Genomic DNA, 15,333 nt, shown 5'->3' with positions numbered 1-15,333 from the left:
GGAAACTCTTTTGTCTATGATTTCGCCTTAACATCGCTTTAGTTTCCCCTTAGCGACACTACTTTCGCCTTAAGGTACTGTTTTTAACCCACTTCATTGTTTTAGTTTCCCCCTATGGATACTTCTAAGCGTGTATATATATATATATATATATATATATATATGAATGTTAGTTTACTAGTCAAATGGCCAAGCGGTTAAGGCAGGAGCGCCACAAACCTACAGCCATAATATCGTCTTCTCGGATAAGGACTATAAACCGCGCTCATGTGCACTTTATAGAACCCAATACACCAGTGCACTGGTTCATACAGCCCATTAACCTGCGCTTACAGACCATTAGGTCCTTTGCATGATGCACCTACGTAAACATAAACAAAGTGATAGAATTAAAACCAAAACAAAATTCATTGATTGAAGTAAGCTGAAAATTACCTTGCGATTCTATTCGACCGTATTTCCTCTAGCTGAATCGTTTTACCAGTTAGGAAAAGATACGGTACTTTGATGAGAAACTTGAGCTTAGACAGAAACAGCCGGAGGGTTCCTGGACTCTTGAGCGTCTCAGTGACGACATCTGTCATGACAGAGTGGTCCAAGTCGAGACCAGTGCATGTGGGCATGCTAACCTGGTCGACACGTGAAATGGTTACTCTAGCCCATTAACCTGCGCTTCCAGACCATTAGGTCCTTTGTATGATGCACCTACGTAAACATAAACAAAGTGATAGAATTAAAACCAAAACAAAATTCATTGATTGAAGTAAGCTGAAAATTACCTTGCGATTCTATTCGACCGTATTTCCTCTAGCTGAATCGTTTTACCAGTTAGGAAAAGATACGGTACTTTGATGAGAAACTTGAGCTTAGACAGAAACAGCCGGAGGGTTCCTGGACTCTTGAGCGTCTCAGTGACGACATCTGTCATGACAGAGTGGTCCAAGTCGAGACCAGTGCATGTGGGCATGCTAACCTGGTCGACTTCCAACACTTGTGAATCCCATTCCACCGTTTGGTTCACATCTTGAAGGGTATCCATTACGTCCTATATAAAACAAAAAACATAACTGTACACATTATATATACTGTAATTTGTTTAAAGGTATACTGTCCCATGAAAGCAATACTACTAACAGTAATATTAATATCAATAATAATATCTCAATTTAAATCATCCAATGTCAAAATAGATCATGTAGAAGATTTTTTTTTCTGCAGAGTTTAATTTAAAAAAAAAGATTATTTGGGAAGTTGATTCCAAAGATGATGTACGCCTAGTATTTATTATGTTCCATTTTTATTGATTGATTTTTCATTGTACTTAAGCTTTAATCTCTGTAAATATTGGTTTCAATGTTCTGTACCTTTATCTCCTTTTTAAAAGGCACTTTAGAAATACTTAGTAGAGTAATAATAAGAATAAAGCAAAGAAGAATGTGACCAGTTTCATGATCTACACGCTATCTGAAGGCATCTGCTGGCAAGACAAACCATGGAAAAGTTGGAAAGCAGACAAGGAGGAATAGAAGCAATGGAGACTGGATATGAAATTACATACAGTCACATTAAGTTTACTGTACCTCTGGAGATGCCGAAATTGCAGAAGAGCAGCCATAGAGGTAGTGAATGCGTCCAGATGCTGCCTCATCGTTCAAAACTTGTTTCCACAATCGCAACTCTTGATAAACGCCGGTTAGGCTCCACTTAGTCTCCGGCCCAATTGGAAGAAGCTTTAGAAAATAATTTAAATATTTAAGAACTATTCTAAAAAACCATGTCATAAAAATACTGTATTATTTTCATATCTCTTATAAAAAGGTTTCATCAGGCAAAGCAGACTTGTACACTATAGGATTACCTTTCTCACAAAAGCATGATGTAGAGCCTCCAATCCTTGTGGTGCCTTGTTACCATGGAGATCAACTTTTTCATCATCCTGCAATGAATAAATGTTCTTCGTCGTTTAGAGAATGAATAAAAATTCATCTCTAAAAATGGGAAAACAGGTTGGTGAAAAATGGGAAAACAGGTCTGTAGGTTCTTTCCACACCCTAACCTCAAGATCCTTCATAGAGCCAGAGGATACAATTTATGTCATCTGTGGGATGTGAGTGAGTTTAAATATCATTGACTAGTTAAGCCACACTGATTGAAACTGTGAGGTGCAGAACAGTCAAATGTTGAGATAAAAACCAGCTCAGACCCAGCTGTTGTTTGTTTGTACAATATTACCCATGTAACAGTGTCTTTGGAAAAGGGCAAGAAGTTGTTGGCACACAGTGTGCTGGTCATTTGGTCACCAATACCATGGCATGTGGTGGCACGAGGCACATGTTTCGGTTGATCACATAGGACCTGATTTACTTCAATCAAACTTTACATTGTTCAATATTTGTTCAAAGATGGAAAGTTGGAAGGCTTATAAAAAGCAACAGTATATACCTGTACTTAATTCACGTTATGTGATCACTTCATCCTTATTATGCATTATGGATGCTGATAAAACTAAGAAGGTATGTTTTATGGCAATCTTTAATTCGCCCTCTTTATGAATTCAAATGATAAATTAATCGAAATGTTTTTAGTATAGAGCCACTAATGTCATTAAATAGTTTTTAAAAGAAGATTAAAATAAATGTGGGAAATAGCTATCATGAAAAATAGAAAAGTTTCATAAATGAGAAGTCAATTCTTTTCCTTGATATCCATTCCTTGATCAAATGATCTATTAAGATGGCTCAGGCTTTAATTAAATCCATGTCTTTCCCATAATTCGCCATGTTATTTTGACCTGTATGATAGAAATTGCTGATTACGATATACGTAATTAAACCTACCACACCGAATGAGGACTGGTATCGCTCAAGCGCAAAGAAATTTGCTTGACCCTGATCTAACTGGCCTCTCTGAAAAACCAAAACAAAATTATAACACTGCATAGAAAGACTTAACTAAGCTTTAGTAATTAACACCGCAAAACATACCTCATGGCAAGAGAACAAAATATGACGGAAACTAAGATAAATAGAAATACAGTATATAAGTGAACATGAAAGCGAAATATACAAGAGTCACCTTGCAAAGCTTTTAAAAACCACAGAGGGTGACCCTTCCAACTTATCCCAAGCTACATCTTTGCTAAGGACCACCTAGGTAATTACAACTAATGCCCCAAGCAAAAACCTCACAATAAGCCAACAGAAACGACAAAAAACTTTTGTAGCCTTTCTAAAAAAAAACCCATCTAACTACGATACTTTCCACAGAATATGAAATTTCAAAAAAAAGTTTATAATGTTAAAATCCATTATCTTTAGGTGGTGCAAATATTTATAAAATGTATTTCCATGAAGTCTGTGACTGTGAGACATGATCACATGACCAGTGATTGGGCAAGGCATTTTCCTGGTAGGATTCACAGAATTATGGACGTACTGTATATGGATGGATGGTAATATAACGGATGGAATGATGATAATCCCATGAAAAAATGATACTATCCAATGGAAAAATATATAGCCCATGGGAGGAGGTTAACATATCTGGATGTAACATCTGGATGTACTGTACCTATGGAAAGATGTAATCAAATAAATATACTGTAAAGTATAAAAAGAGAGACAAGTAAACCTGTTTATTGAAATTGGAATGTTGACAAAAAGCAGTAAAATGATGTGTTTTAAGGAGTTCTAGGAAAAGCATTGGAGCTACAGTCTTAACTTGGATATACCAGTAAATGTATGGAAAGTTGAGGCCTCAGGGGTAATAAAATTATATCACATTCATTTATCATGTTTTATAAGAAATATTCATTACAAGTGACTCGGTGTTTGTAGGTTTGTCTCATTTGCCATTTGAAATAGCTGGAAAATGTACCGGGGTAAAGGAATAAAATGAATGAAGTGTTAACAGAAAAGAAATCTGGCTAGGTACCAAAAAAAACCCCCAATTTAATCAACTATAACATGGCTCCAAAATGTAACAAATGCCTATGGGGTCCAAGAGTGAAGCACTAGTCACTATGGTAACGGTGCAGGGGTGTTTTTCTAGTCCAATGAGTCATTACCAGCATATCAGCTTGGTCTGTCTGACTATGTAGGAGAGAACTGATGAGTAAATTAAAGCTATCTGCCCTCCTCCCCCCGCCCCCCCAACTGGTGTTGTCATTCCCATGTTATCATTGATATACATATATATAGTCTGGGGAAATACTCATGTCATAAATTATTTAAAAATTTATAGCATTATAATGAATGACATATGACACCATGACAACAAAACCTAACCATGACCACCATAAGAGAGTTACCAACATCACCACACCATTTTTTTAGCAGTTTATGGTATCGTAGTACTGTACAAGACAAACCAGTATACTATCCATCAACAAAATTTTTTTTTCATCCCATGATTCTTCTGTATGTTTACTACTTGTACACAATTCCGGTCTATTTGATATTAAACACTACCTCTGCTATTGCTATATTAACAAAAAAAAAACCACTAGAATAAATGCAAAACATCAAAAATGTTTTGCTTTTTTATGTTGTTATTTCAAACTGCTGTTGTTCCTACCAATGCCTTTGATCGCTGGAAAAGTACAAGTTCATATGCCATATTGGAATCTGAATTAAAGAACAAATGTAATGATATGATTAAAAGCCAACTAAAGAAAGAAACAGATTTATTTCTGTCATACTCAAATAATGAGCCTTGATCTTGACTATGGACATACTGTAGTATGGCACTGTCAACCTTCAGAAAGCCATGCACAGACATACAATTTGTTTGATCAATACAGGCATATATTATTAGATATTGTTTGAGCCAACATTTTTGAGTTTGATTAAACAATGTGGAGCCTGAGATACAATATTATATACTGTTGTTATACAACAATTACATTTATGAAGACACTTGTAAACTATGAATTATATACACCATTTACACACTAAGGTACAGTGCCAAATGCACCAAAGCACACTCAACCAATGTCACAATATCAATCATGGGTACCAAGGTGAAACAGACAGACAATTCACTACATTCTAAGGCCACAATGACATAATCTATTGGTAACCAAGCCTATTTGTTATGTTAAGGCCAAGTAAACATAAAAGTGGCCACATACACATAAAACTCAGGAAAAAAAAAAAAAAAAAAAAAGTCCAGCCTCTTCTCTAATATATGTATACATTCAAAGCCACCAATATACTTACTGTGTGCTGAAAGAAATAATATATTTTCCAAAATATTTTAACCAATTTATTTTGGTTAATATTAACCCTTTCACTGCTACAGGTAAATACACCCCCAGTGCTGGACCTTTTTAGGAAGAAGGTTATTTTGAAATAAAATGCCAAAAACAAAATACTAAAAGAGGTTATTTTGAAATTGTTTTTGTGTGTTGGGGTGGGAAAGAGGCTGGCCTACAGGAAAAATGTTGAAATTGGAATTTTTAATTAGGTGGTCATGTGACCTTTGGGTGTCCATATTGGAAATCCCCTTTTTCATAAATCTGTAAAAAAAGATAGAAATTCTTATGCGATGCTGTTTTTTTTTCACTGGAAAATTCATGTTTGTCGGCAGAATCGTGAAAAAAGAAAATTCCCAAAAATCACAGTAAGATGAGTTTTTCGCAACAATTAGTCATTAATCCATATAATTCAGTAGAAATTGCCTCTAGTTCATATAAACAACTATAGAGGTGCCTGCAGTACGGGAACAATTTAAAAAGAATTATTTTCATATACCTGGTACTACCGGGTACGCACAATTCCACAACATTTTTTTCTACCAGGTAATACCGGGTATGCACAGCGGAAGGGTTAAAAGCAACATAAATATTACACATTTAGCTGTTTCTAGATCTACAGTAGAAGTATTATCAATAGGTCACTGGGAAAAAGAAAATCCCTAATTAGGTGATTTCAAGGTTGGGTGAGGGAGGGTTAGGTTGGTACACTATTTCTAAATAAGGTCAAATAAAAAAGTAGTTTCGTCCTAAAGCTTTTGTGGGAAGGGACAAGGCTCCCTTTATTTTGGTTTGTCACCTCTTTCAAAACAAGTTGTAGTGATAGCAAACAATCTGATCTGAACATTAGAGAAATAATAATAGGAATTTATGAGTATATTACCAGTAAGCCTACAGTACATATTCCAGAGACAATAGTAATAAGACGAGAAAGTATAATACATACGCCAAGTAATGAAATACATGCCATGATGGCGGGTATTTTAATACTTGGAGTATGTATTATACTTTATTACCTGAGATTAATCAGTGAACCTTTCGGCTTTTTTAAGATGAATTGAAATACTGAAAAAATTATTGAGGATTGATAGTAAAAGAAAGCAGATAGGGACAAGAAACTAATTATTTTTTTTGCTTGGCCTGTTAATGCATGCAAACTCACCTTCCTGTCCAACACACAGAGTGAAATGAGAAGTACCAGCAGAAATGATAAAGACAAGGTTATCATGCACCAAAATAAAGCAGTCTCAGCCAATGGGAGGGTCCAGGCGCTCCATTGCAACATGGTGTAACAATAGCTTCATGGGGACATGCTGATGTCAAGCAAACATATAAACTGTGTTACCACTTACGTTATCCTTGATGGCTGCTATTTAAATTTACTCTGCTGTTGAAAACAATTAAAAAAAACCCAGATATTATTACATTTTTCCTCTCAATGTTTTTCTGTACTTGCTTGTTAATCATATACAAAAAGCAACACTGTTCTCTTGTTGCCTACCAGTACTTTCTTTAATTATGCATAATGAATAATATTTACTCAATTTTCAATTAATTTGTTATTTTATTCTAATTCTACAAGGAAGTAAATTAATTATGCTACTGAATTGAAAAAAACACGTAGTACACAATAATGTGTGATAATTTGGTTAGTTTCGATTGCCAGGAGTCCTCATTTATCTTAAATTGTGCGACTCTTAATAATATCTTGCCATTTGCTGAATGTCTGTTGCGTAAATTTAAGTCGAACTGTAAGTGCAATGCTTTAGATTAAAGAGCTCCTGTAGATATATTGCTTTATTTTGAAGAGGCATGAATATATTTCCATTTTTCCAACAATATTTAAAGAGGGTGACCCTTCCAACTTCCTAGAAGGAAAGCTGGTATTAAGGGGGCCTGCCTTTGGTAAAAAATAAAATATCATACATTTTCAAAATGTAGAAGTAGAAAAATGATGATGTCTAATATAATTTAATACTGTAAATATAATATAGCAAAAAAAAATTTTAAAAATACAATACAAAATTGAATTATCAAGATCTAAAATACTTATAACTATATTAAATTAATAATCTTATATTTACGTTTAAAACACAAAGCAGTAAATGTAACAGTTCAACATCAAAAAGAAGGCAGTTAAAGGTGCAAAATTGCTAAAATGCTCTTTTAAAACATTCAAGTTTTGGCTTTGGAAATCTTGTCAACAATCTTTACTACATAGACAGGCCTACGCACTCCACAAAATAAACATTTGCTTTAACTGGTCAGGCATAGGCCACTATTGCAGGTTCGTTTGAAGTTTGTAAGTTGGTAGCACCAAAAATTAGCAGGTTGGTAAGTGTTGGTAATATTCACAATTATTTAGATAGACTTGTCTTTGAAAACTGTTAAGTGTATACTGGATGTGATAACATGCTGGTTGGCAGCAAAAAAAACTACAGAAGTAGGCCTACTGTGTATCAATTTTGATGAATCAGTAGGCACTAAGTTGTACTGGGGCTTGACCTAGTGTAGACTAGGGTCTATACAAACACACCTTTGTATAAATTTTTATTGTGGCTTAGGCTAGCTCTATTTTAATTTAGTAAAACCAAACTACTACCAACTCAACCGACGACAATACATTTTTCAACCCAGGTCCCAATTTGTGCATCCTTGTTGAATTGAGCCTAGGCCTGGCATGTGTCTATCTGCTGTTTAGGTTCTCTGATTGCCGGTGTGCTATATGGAATTATTGATTATATCACAAACAATTAATTATTAACATTCCTAGCCCTGGATTAATACGGACGACAAACAGTACCAAGATTACATACCGTTTCTCCTACCACCAGTAACGTCGCTTGTCTACCGTAGCTGCACTGTTTACGGGATCTCTTGTGACCCGTGACATAAAACACGGTTGTTTCCTTATTAGCTTGTGTTTCCGTGTGACCCGTAATTTGTCTCATTAAACACGGTTGTTTCAGATGTAGCCTACTGTCAAGAAACTCAAAAAGAAAAAAAAAAAAAAAAAAAAAAAAAAAAAAAAAAATCCATTTCAATTTTGAATTCATCAATTAAAGACCAAAAGGTTAGTAAATTTGAATGGGACACGGATCGAAAAAAAAAATCATTTTCACTCTTTTATATTTCCATGAGATGTCTGTAATAGAAATCTCAGACATCATTGGCCACCGTGAAGTATAAAAACATAATGATAATAATTTCGAAAATATTGTACAGTATGCTAATAATAATTTATTTTATTTTATTTTATTTTCATTTACAATTTATTTAACCAGAATAAAACACATTCAAAGCTTAGGCCTAATACTACAAAGAGAAAAACTAACTTGTTATTAACTTTGTTTTTATTAGCTATTGATATTAATAATAATAATAATAATAATAATAATAATAATAATAATAATAATAATAATAAATGATAATAGTAATAATAATAATGATAATATTAATAATAATAATAATAATAATATGATAATTCACAGAAAAATCGGATTAGTTCGTTTTTAGTATGATGCCTACATATTAAATGAGAAGTTTGTTATTGAAGTATCGTTATTATTGTCATTATTGTTGTTACATCACTACTGTTGCTACTATTATTATTACCATAATTTCCATTCACATTTATACTATTATGCTGTAACACGTATAATGTAATAACTGTGAGTAACAAATAAGTAGTTCATTCAAATAAACAGTGTGGGTGGGTACAGTATGACCTTCACGAAAGAGAGAAAGAGAGAAAATCTAATGAGGAGATGGCGTAACGGGGGAGGAGGTCTTTACGGTGCCTTAATCGCACCCCATTTTTCTTCAAATGTGAAAAAATAATAGTAAATTAATGTAAATAAATCGAAAGGTAAATTACTTTAGACATTTACAACCAATGATGTAGTCATAGCCATTAATCCGGGACTTGTTTCGCCTTGCATGAAAGTTCAGTGGATGTAAGCCTATTTCTATTCAGCATCCCCCTTTCGCCACTGGGAGATAGTTAATGCTTTATATCTCTGAATTCTGAAAAGTATTGGGCCTTATTTCACAAATTAGGTATGGTCCAATGATAGGCCTACTCTATGCTAAAAAGCAGTGCAGTAACCTCAAATATTATTATTATTTGAATACCTAACTCATTTAACCCAACCATAAACAGACGGAGGAGTATAGTTTTTGCTGATTTGCAGACATTGAGTTGAGGCGTCTACTACAAAAATCCTTCAATTGATTAGTTTGCTAACATTGCAACTCATTTACCTTGCGGCGTCACATCAAACTCATTTTGATCTTCTGTCACTGTACTTAGTGGCGTATTTAGGGGTGCCCGGTGGGGGGGGGCTGTCTCTCCCCGCCCCTCCAAAAAATGACTCGCCCCCCCCCCCCCACCCAAGTCGCCAAACTTTCTAACAGTTTGAACAGGTTTTCCGTTAAGAAAATGTGTATCCTGTTAGTGTTTGATATTTATTTATGTATTTTTTGGCATTAACCATATTAAATGTTGTGTAGGCCTATACAGTTTATTCGAATAAACACCCCTGGGCGTTTAGTGTTGAGAATGGTATTAGGGGAAGTTTATTCGAGGGATTGTTTTGTTGGTAAAACGGATATGTGTATAGGCCTATACTCAAATAAACGCCCTTAATTTCACTGCGTTAGAAATAATATTTTTAAAAAAATGATTTACACTAGGCTGAAGTATTACAGAAGGCCCACTGCCTGCTTCGTACGTACGTTGCAAATATTTGGCAAAAAATAGACCCGTGTTCGTCTCGAACCAGGATAGCTCAGCGGCTGGTGGTACGCATGCGTATTATCCATGTCGTAGAAATTTAAAAAAATTAAAGAATTAAGTGGAAATTACTGGTGATCACGTTGTTGAGAGAAACGAAAAAGAAATAAAAATATTTAAAATAAATTAATAAATTTAAACATAATTTATCAATCGGACTAATCATATAGGTCTAGCGCCACCACAGGTAATTGATCTTCCAACTTTATACGCGATCGATCCATCGATCCATCCATCCGTCTCGAGTTACGACAAATTGAGCGGTCAAAGGCCATGTAGTTTCCACCCACACACACTCGCTCGCTGGGAGGTGGCAAAGACAAGAGTCAAGTCTAGAATTAGAAGAATAACAGTAACTTTTTATTGCTGTGGTTGTTGTAGTTGTTAACTTTAGGTAGGATATTTCATATTCTCATGATGTGGTTTTAATTAACCTACAGTATATGTATTAAAGAGAACCAGTACCGCTGTACTTCTCTAAACTGAGATTTAACAAAAAATATTGATATTAATGACTTCTTTTCTTCACTTCAGCGGCTTTACTCTCTCGACTTTACCCATGGCATGGAGGAAGAAAATATTGGCAGTCCAGTAGTAGTAGTAGACAGGCGGCCGAGACCTGCTGGTGTGTAGGTAGGCAGGCCTTTTGAATACCGGCCTCCTTCGGATCTTACTACAGTGACACTCCAGCGACTGCAAAATAACACAAAGTGTTAACAAAGTTGTTCGATAATTCATGATTTATTTGATATCGAATAAAAATAACTCATATGCCAAGACTGACTGAAAAATGTAGGCAGCTAGGCCTAGGCCCCAATATTTCAGGTAGCAGGTCAAAATGGCAATGAACCATAACAGCAATGACCAAAACGGCAATAAACCAAAACGGCAGTGATAAGTACCAAAACGGCAGCAGACCAAAATGGCAATGACAAATACCAAAACGACATTATACAAAGGAGCAAAATCAATATCTGAAGAGCAAGCGCCAACAAGCACGGGACAAATTGTTTAGATGTTACATTTTGTCTGTATTTTAAAGTTTTATTTATTTGGATATTTACTGCTTTTATATTGTGTTTCCCCTAATCCTCTTATTATTGAATTTTTATGTTGTTATATTGTTGTTTTTTCGCGTTTTTACTTCTATGACATAAATTGCTGTAGCCTCATTTTGTGTGTATTTTTTACGTTTTTTTTAAAAGTTATATTTATTTGAATGTTAACTGCTTTTATAGTCTATATAGTGTTTCCCCCAATCTTTCTATTATTGAATTTTTATGTTATATTGTTATTAGGCCTGTTATACTTTTTATTATTATTAATGTTTTTTCGCATTATAAGGGCAAATAGAAAAATTTATTAGATTATCACTCCTGTCCACGTCAAAAATTCGGGAAATATTGATGCGGGAATGAAAAAAAAAGTTTTTTTTGCTGCATCAATTATTTCAACAGCATAAAAATAACAATGCAATTTTGTGACTTCTAATACATTTTCTTTAAAAAACTATAAAATTAAACCAGTTTTTATACAATATTTACTATTACAGACCAAATATAAACAGTCCCCTCATTGTTAAAAACAAAAGTGAAATAATTTATTGTTCCAATTAAAAAAAAAACCAATACTGCCCAGCCTCATTAATTTTTTAAAAAAAGAGTGATAATCTAATAATAATTTTTTCTATGTGCCCTAACATAAATTGTTGTCTCATTGTGTCTGTATTTTAAAGTTTTATTTATTTGAATGTTTACTGCTTTTATATTGTTTTCCCAATCTTTATTTATTGAATTTTTATGTTGTTATTATAGTGATAGTGATAATCTAATAATAATTTTTTCTATGTGCCCTAACATAAATTGTTGTCTCATTGTGTCTGTATTTTAAAGTTTTATTTATTTGAATGTTTACTGCTTTTATATTGTTTTCCCAATCTTTATTTATTGAATTTGTATGTTGTTATTATTATTATTATTGTTATCATAGCTACCAACTTTTCATAAAAGAAATCTGAGAGAACTTGTGTTGTGTAGCAACGTAACATTGGCTGGGGGCCGGAGGGAGGGGCACTGGGGGCCCAGGTTGACAAGCCTTTGATGCTCGCGCAATCTGAGCATTTTCACTACTGATTTGATTGGTCTTGGACACTAAATTAACAAAAAGTTATACTCATTTAAATTTGACCAAAGTACAGTATTGTAAACTTAGGATGAGTACCCAACAGTTGCTTGGTGTAAAATTAAAACAATTTTTACAGACTCACTTTATTCATGAATCACGATGTACAGACAGTACTTTCATGTGGAAAACAGATATACAAACAAACAAACCATGTGCGGTGCATTACTGGGTAATAAAAGCACACTGACATTAGCGGGCGTAAAGGCCATCATTTATTTACGATTCTAACGTCAAGCGTACTGGGCTTGCACATAGCCTAGGGTTACTCTTTGCTACACTATAAGCACTACAGACAAATGGCAAATGATCTGTTTATTGCATATTACTGTATATGCAGTTTGCAAATCATTGTTTATTAGTTTAAAAATCTTAATCCTTGAGTAACCTTGAAATCCGTGAGTTTTTGTTCATCTGTAGTAAAAAGTAAAATTATTTGTGAGTCTCACGGTCAATCCTTATAAGTTGGCAACTATGTTATTATTATTATTAATGTTTTTTTACGTTTTTACTTCTATGACATAAATTGCTGTAGCCTCATTTTGTGTGTATTTTTAAAGTTTTATTTATTTATTTGGTTGCCGTTTTGGTCCATTGCCATTCTGGTCAAAAAGTGTTGCCGTTTTGGTTTTTTGCTGTTTTGGTCATTACTAAAATTAAACATGTTAATGATCAGTTGACGATTGTAATAATAAAAATATTTATATATTAATAATATATTAATTAATTAAAATATTAAGATATTAAGTTCAATCTAATTATATTATAAAATAATATTGATAATAGTGTATTATATAATAATAAATTATTCATAGTAATTATATTAATGTTAAAAATAATTTACTTAATAAGTGTTCTAGCTTTAAGCTTATAGCTGTGTTGAAATCTTGAAAAAAGACAGCAGCCGCCCTCCTCCCCGAGGCTTTGCGCTTAATAATAATATTTTAAAATGTTGGCTTGAATTAGATAGGCCTATATCAGTGGCGGTCCTAGCACCGCCACTGATTCTGTAAAACGCGTACGTGAAAACAAGAGCCCATACTCGTGCAATAGTAGGACACAGTTGCGCAATAGAAGAATCTGTTCTAAATATATTTTTAAAATGTTTATCAAGGTTTGAAACTGATCGGTGACTTTAATTTCCATCCATGTGAAAATGTGCACTGGCAGATGTTGATCTGGTAGGTTGTGTAAAGGTAGTTATGTTACTTTGTTGCTTTGTGCCAAGTAATACCCTTTCAAAATATTGCTTAAAATGCTTCAATTTAAATGATAGATTGATGTTTTTCCTTTCCAGGCTATGTCCAGTTAACATGCTGTATCTGTCACAAATACAAGACATAGCTATGAATACCAAAAGCATCTTTCTGGAAAAAGATTCACTGTCTATTGGAGAAAAGAACATTACCACACACATCAATAACAAGCATATCTTCCGGTCCATCATTGAATGGTTTAAGACATGGACAGTATGGCAAAGAAAATTTGTCCTATGTGGTGTTACAGATAGGTGCTCTAATACTCAATTACAATATATTTTAACAGCTTTGGAACCAGTTTTTCATCGAGACTTCAGAAATGCCTTGACTGGAAATTATCCAATATGTAAATCACAGGCAAAATCATTGAATAAACATCCATTGTGGGCTATTTTGTCACCTAATACTGTTGCTCAGAATAAGACTTTGGAATCATTTGTATATGATTATGTTAAGAACATTGTTGCAAGTGCACAAAATCGTGCTAGTAAAAGCTATGAAGGAACAGTCAGTGACCAATCATCAATACAAAATGCAACAAAGAATGATGAGATGCTACTTAAAATGGGAGATAAGTTTATGACAACAGGAACTGAAGATAAGCAAAAATGTCAAAGTAAGTAATCCAAAAGTTTAAATGACTTGATTGATAGATTGACTGACTTTATTAACCTTACTGTCAAATATTTTCTTTTATTTCCTTTTTAGAACCAGTCATCATCATTATTAGAATCACCACCAATTTCCCCTTCAACCTCATTCTTTATCATGTCATCATTATCATTATTAACCATTTTCATTTTTATAAAAGCATTGAAAAAAAGAACAAGTTTAATGCTAAATAGCAAAACACTGAAACTGAATCCAGTCTGATACCACATCCAACTGATATTTTGTAGGTCAGAAAAAGGCAATTCCAGACCTTGATAGATTAGTGGAAGAGTCAATGGACAGTTTTGGAATAGATTGGAGAGAGGCTTACTGTGAACTGAAGACGATTGTAGGGAATTTGAAAATGACTTACTATCACTCATCAGGTATGTTTAAAGATCTGTGTTTAAGCAAATGTGCTTGATTCAATATTTAAATTGCTTACTTTGTATATTTTAAGTAAGTTATTAACTTTTAAATTAGAGCAAAATATTTTCTTTGCCAAGCAGGGGCTTAGCCAGAAAAAAACGAAATAGCCGTCCGAAATGGAAGCCAGTGGGCGTGGCCCTCAGCCGATGGGTGGACCACACCCACTCGGGACATTATGATCGTTAGAGGGCATTTAAAGGTGTTTAAATGTTGGAATTTTGTCTTCAAAGGAATAGTGTTGAATTAGCTATCACAAAGATATTTTAGTTATAGACATAGATTTCGCACAGCTACGATTGCTCTCATTGTATCTAGTTTATGCAGATGCATCTTCATCTCTCGCCTTTGTCTAGTGCAAATGTTGTAAGTAAACTTTTCAACGGGTAGGCAAAAACAGGGGGAAAAGCCTTCCTTTTTTTTAAATCCCCACTGAATATTGGTATGAAAACATCCTACATTCAATCATTAAAGATTGTTTTTATCAAAAGTAAATATGCTTTAGTTTTAGTTTAATGTAACATTTGATAGATTTGAAGAATATAAAGAATTTGCTAAAGGTAGACCAGGCCCAAATAGGCTAGGCCAAGCCGTCCAGGCCGTCCCGGTAAAAGTGGCCATCGTAAATAATTGTTGGTCGTCCAAAAGACGGCCGGACAGCTTGCTGGCTAAGCCTATGTTGCCAAGCAACAGACACATCAATAACTCTCTTCATATATGAATATGAATGATGTTTCCCCTACTTGATATGTTGTCATAAGCCCCTT

General features: G+C 34.0%; 2 protein-coding genes across 8 annotated transcripts in view; one reads left to right on the top strand and one right to left on the bottom strand.

The window, feature by feature from the left end:
• Window positions 1-8,200, bottom strand: part of LOC117111641 — a 13,106-nt gene extending 4,906 nt beyond the window's left edge. The window contains exons 1-8 of one of the 7 annotated variants that reach the window (XM_033254605.1): window positions 8,071-8,142; window positions 6,607-6,641; window positions 4,576-4,625; window positions 2,838-2,906; window positions 1,859-1,936; window positions 1,581-1,730; window positions 974-1,045; window positions 436-629 (exon numbers count right to left, since the gene is read on the bottom strand). In XM_033254605.1, the coding sequence (XP_033110496.1) occupies window positions 436-629; window positions 974-1,045; window positions 1,581-1,730; window positions 1,859-1,936; window positions 2,838-2,906; window positions 4,576-4,617 (605 nt within the window). In that variant the 5' untranslated portion in view covers window positions 4,618-4,625; window positions 6,607-6,641; window positions 8,071-8,142. Of the gene's footprint in view, window positions 1-435; window positions 630-779; window positions 1,046-1,580; window positions 1,731-1,858; window positions 1,937-2,837; window positions 2,907-4,575; window positions 4,626-6,416; window positions 6,642-8,070 lie in introns of those variants that run through there. The other 6 variants (XM_033254608.1, XM_033254601.1, XM_033254602.1 and 3 more) reach the window with 6 other exon arrangements.
• A 4,132-nt stretch (window positions 8,201-12,332) lies between these two features.
• Window positions 12,333-15,333, top strand: part of LOC117111617 (TAF5-like RNA polymerase II p300/CBP-associated factor-associated factor 65 kDa subunit 5L) — a 66,132-nt gene continuing 63,131 nt past the window's right edge. Inside the window, exons 1-4 of the mRNA XM_033254565.1 lie at window positions 12,333-12,402; window positions 13,345-13,411; window positions 13,528-14,105; window positions 14,389-14,526. Coding sequence (XP_033110456.1) covers window positions 12,333-12,402; window positions 13,345-13,411; window positions 13,528-14,105; window positions 14,389-14,526 — 853 coding nt within the window. The remainder of the gene's footprint in view (window positions 12,403-13,344; window positions 13,412-13,527; window positions 14,106-14,388; window positions 14,527-15,333) is intronic.

This window comes from Anneissia japonica, unplaced genomic scaffold (assembly GCF_011630105.1).
Source record: "Anneissia japonica isolate Jap-2015-1 unplaced genomic scaffold, ASM1163010v1 scaffold287923_len1623670_cov205, whole genome shotgun sequence".
NCBI lineage: Eukaryota > Metazoa > Echinodermata > Crinoidea > Comatulida > Comatulidae > Anneissia > Anneissia japonica.
Note: the sequence above shows the minus strand (reverse complement) of the source record. Positions and strands in the feature narration are given on the sequence as shown.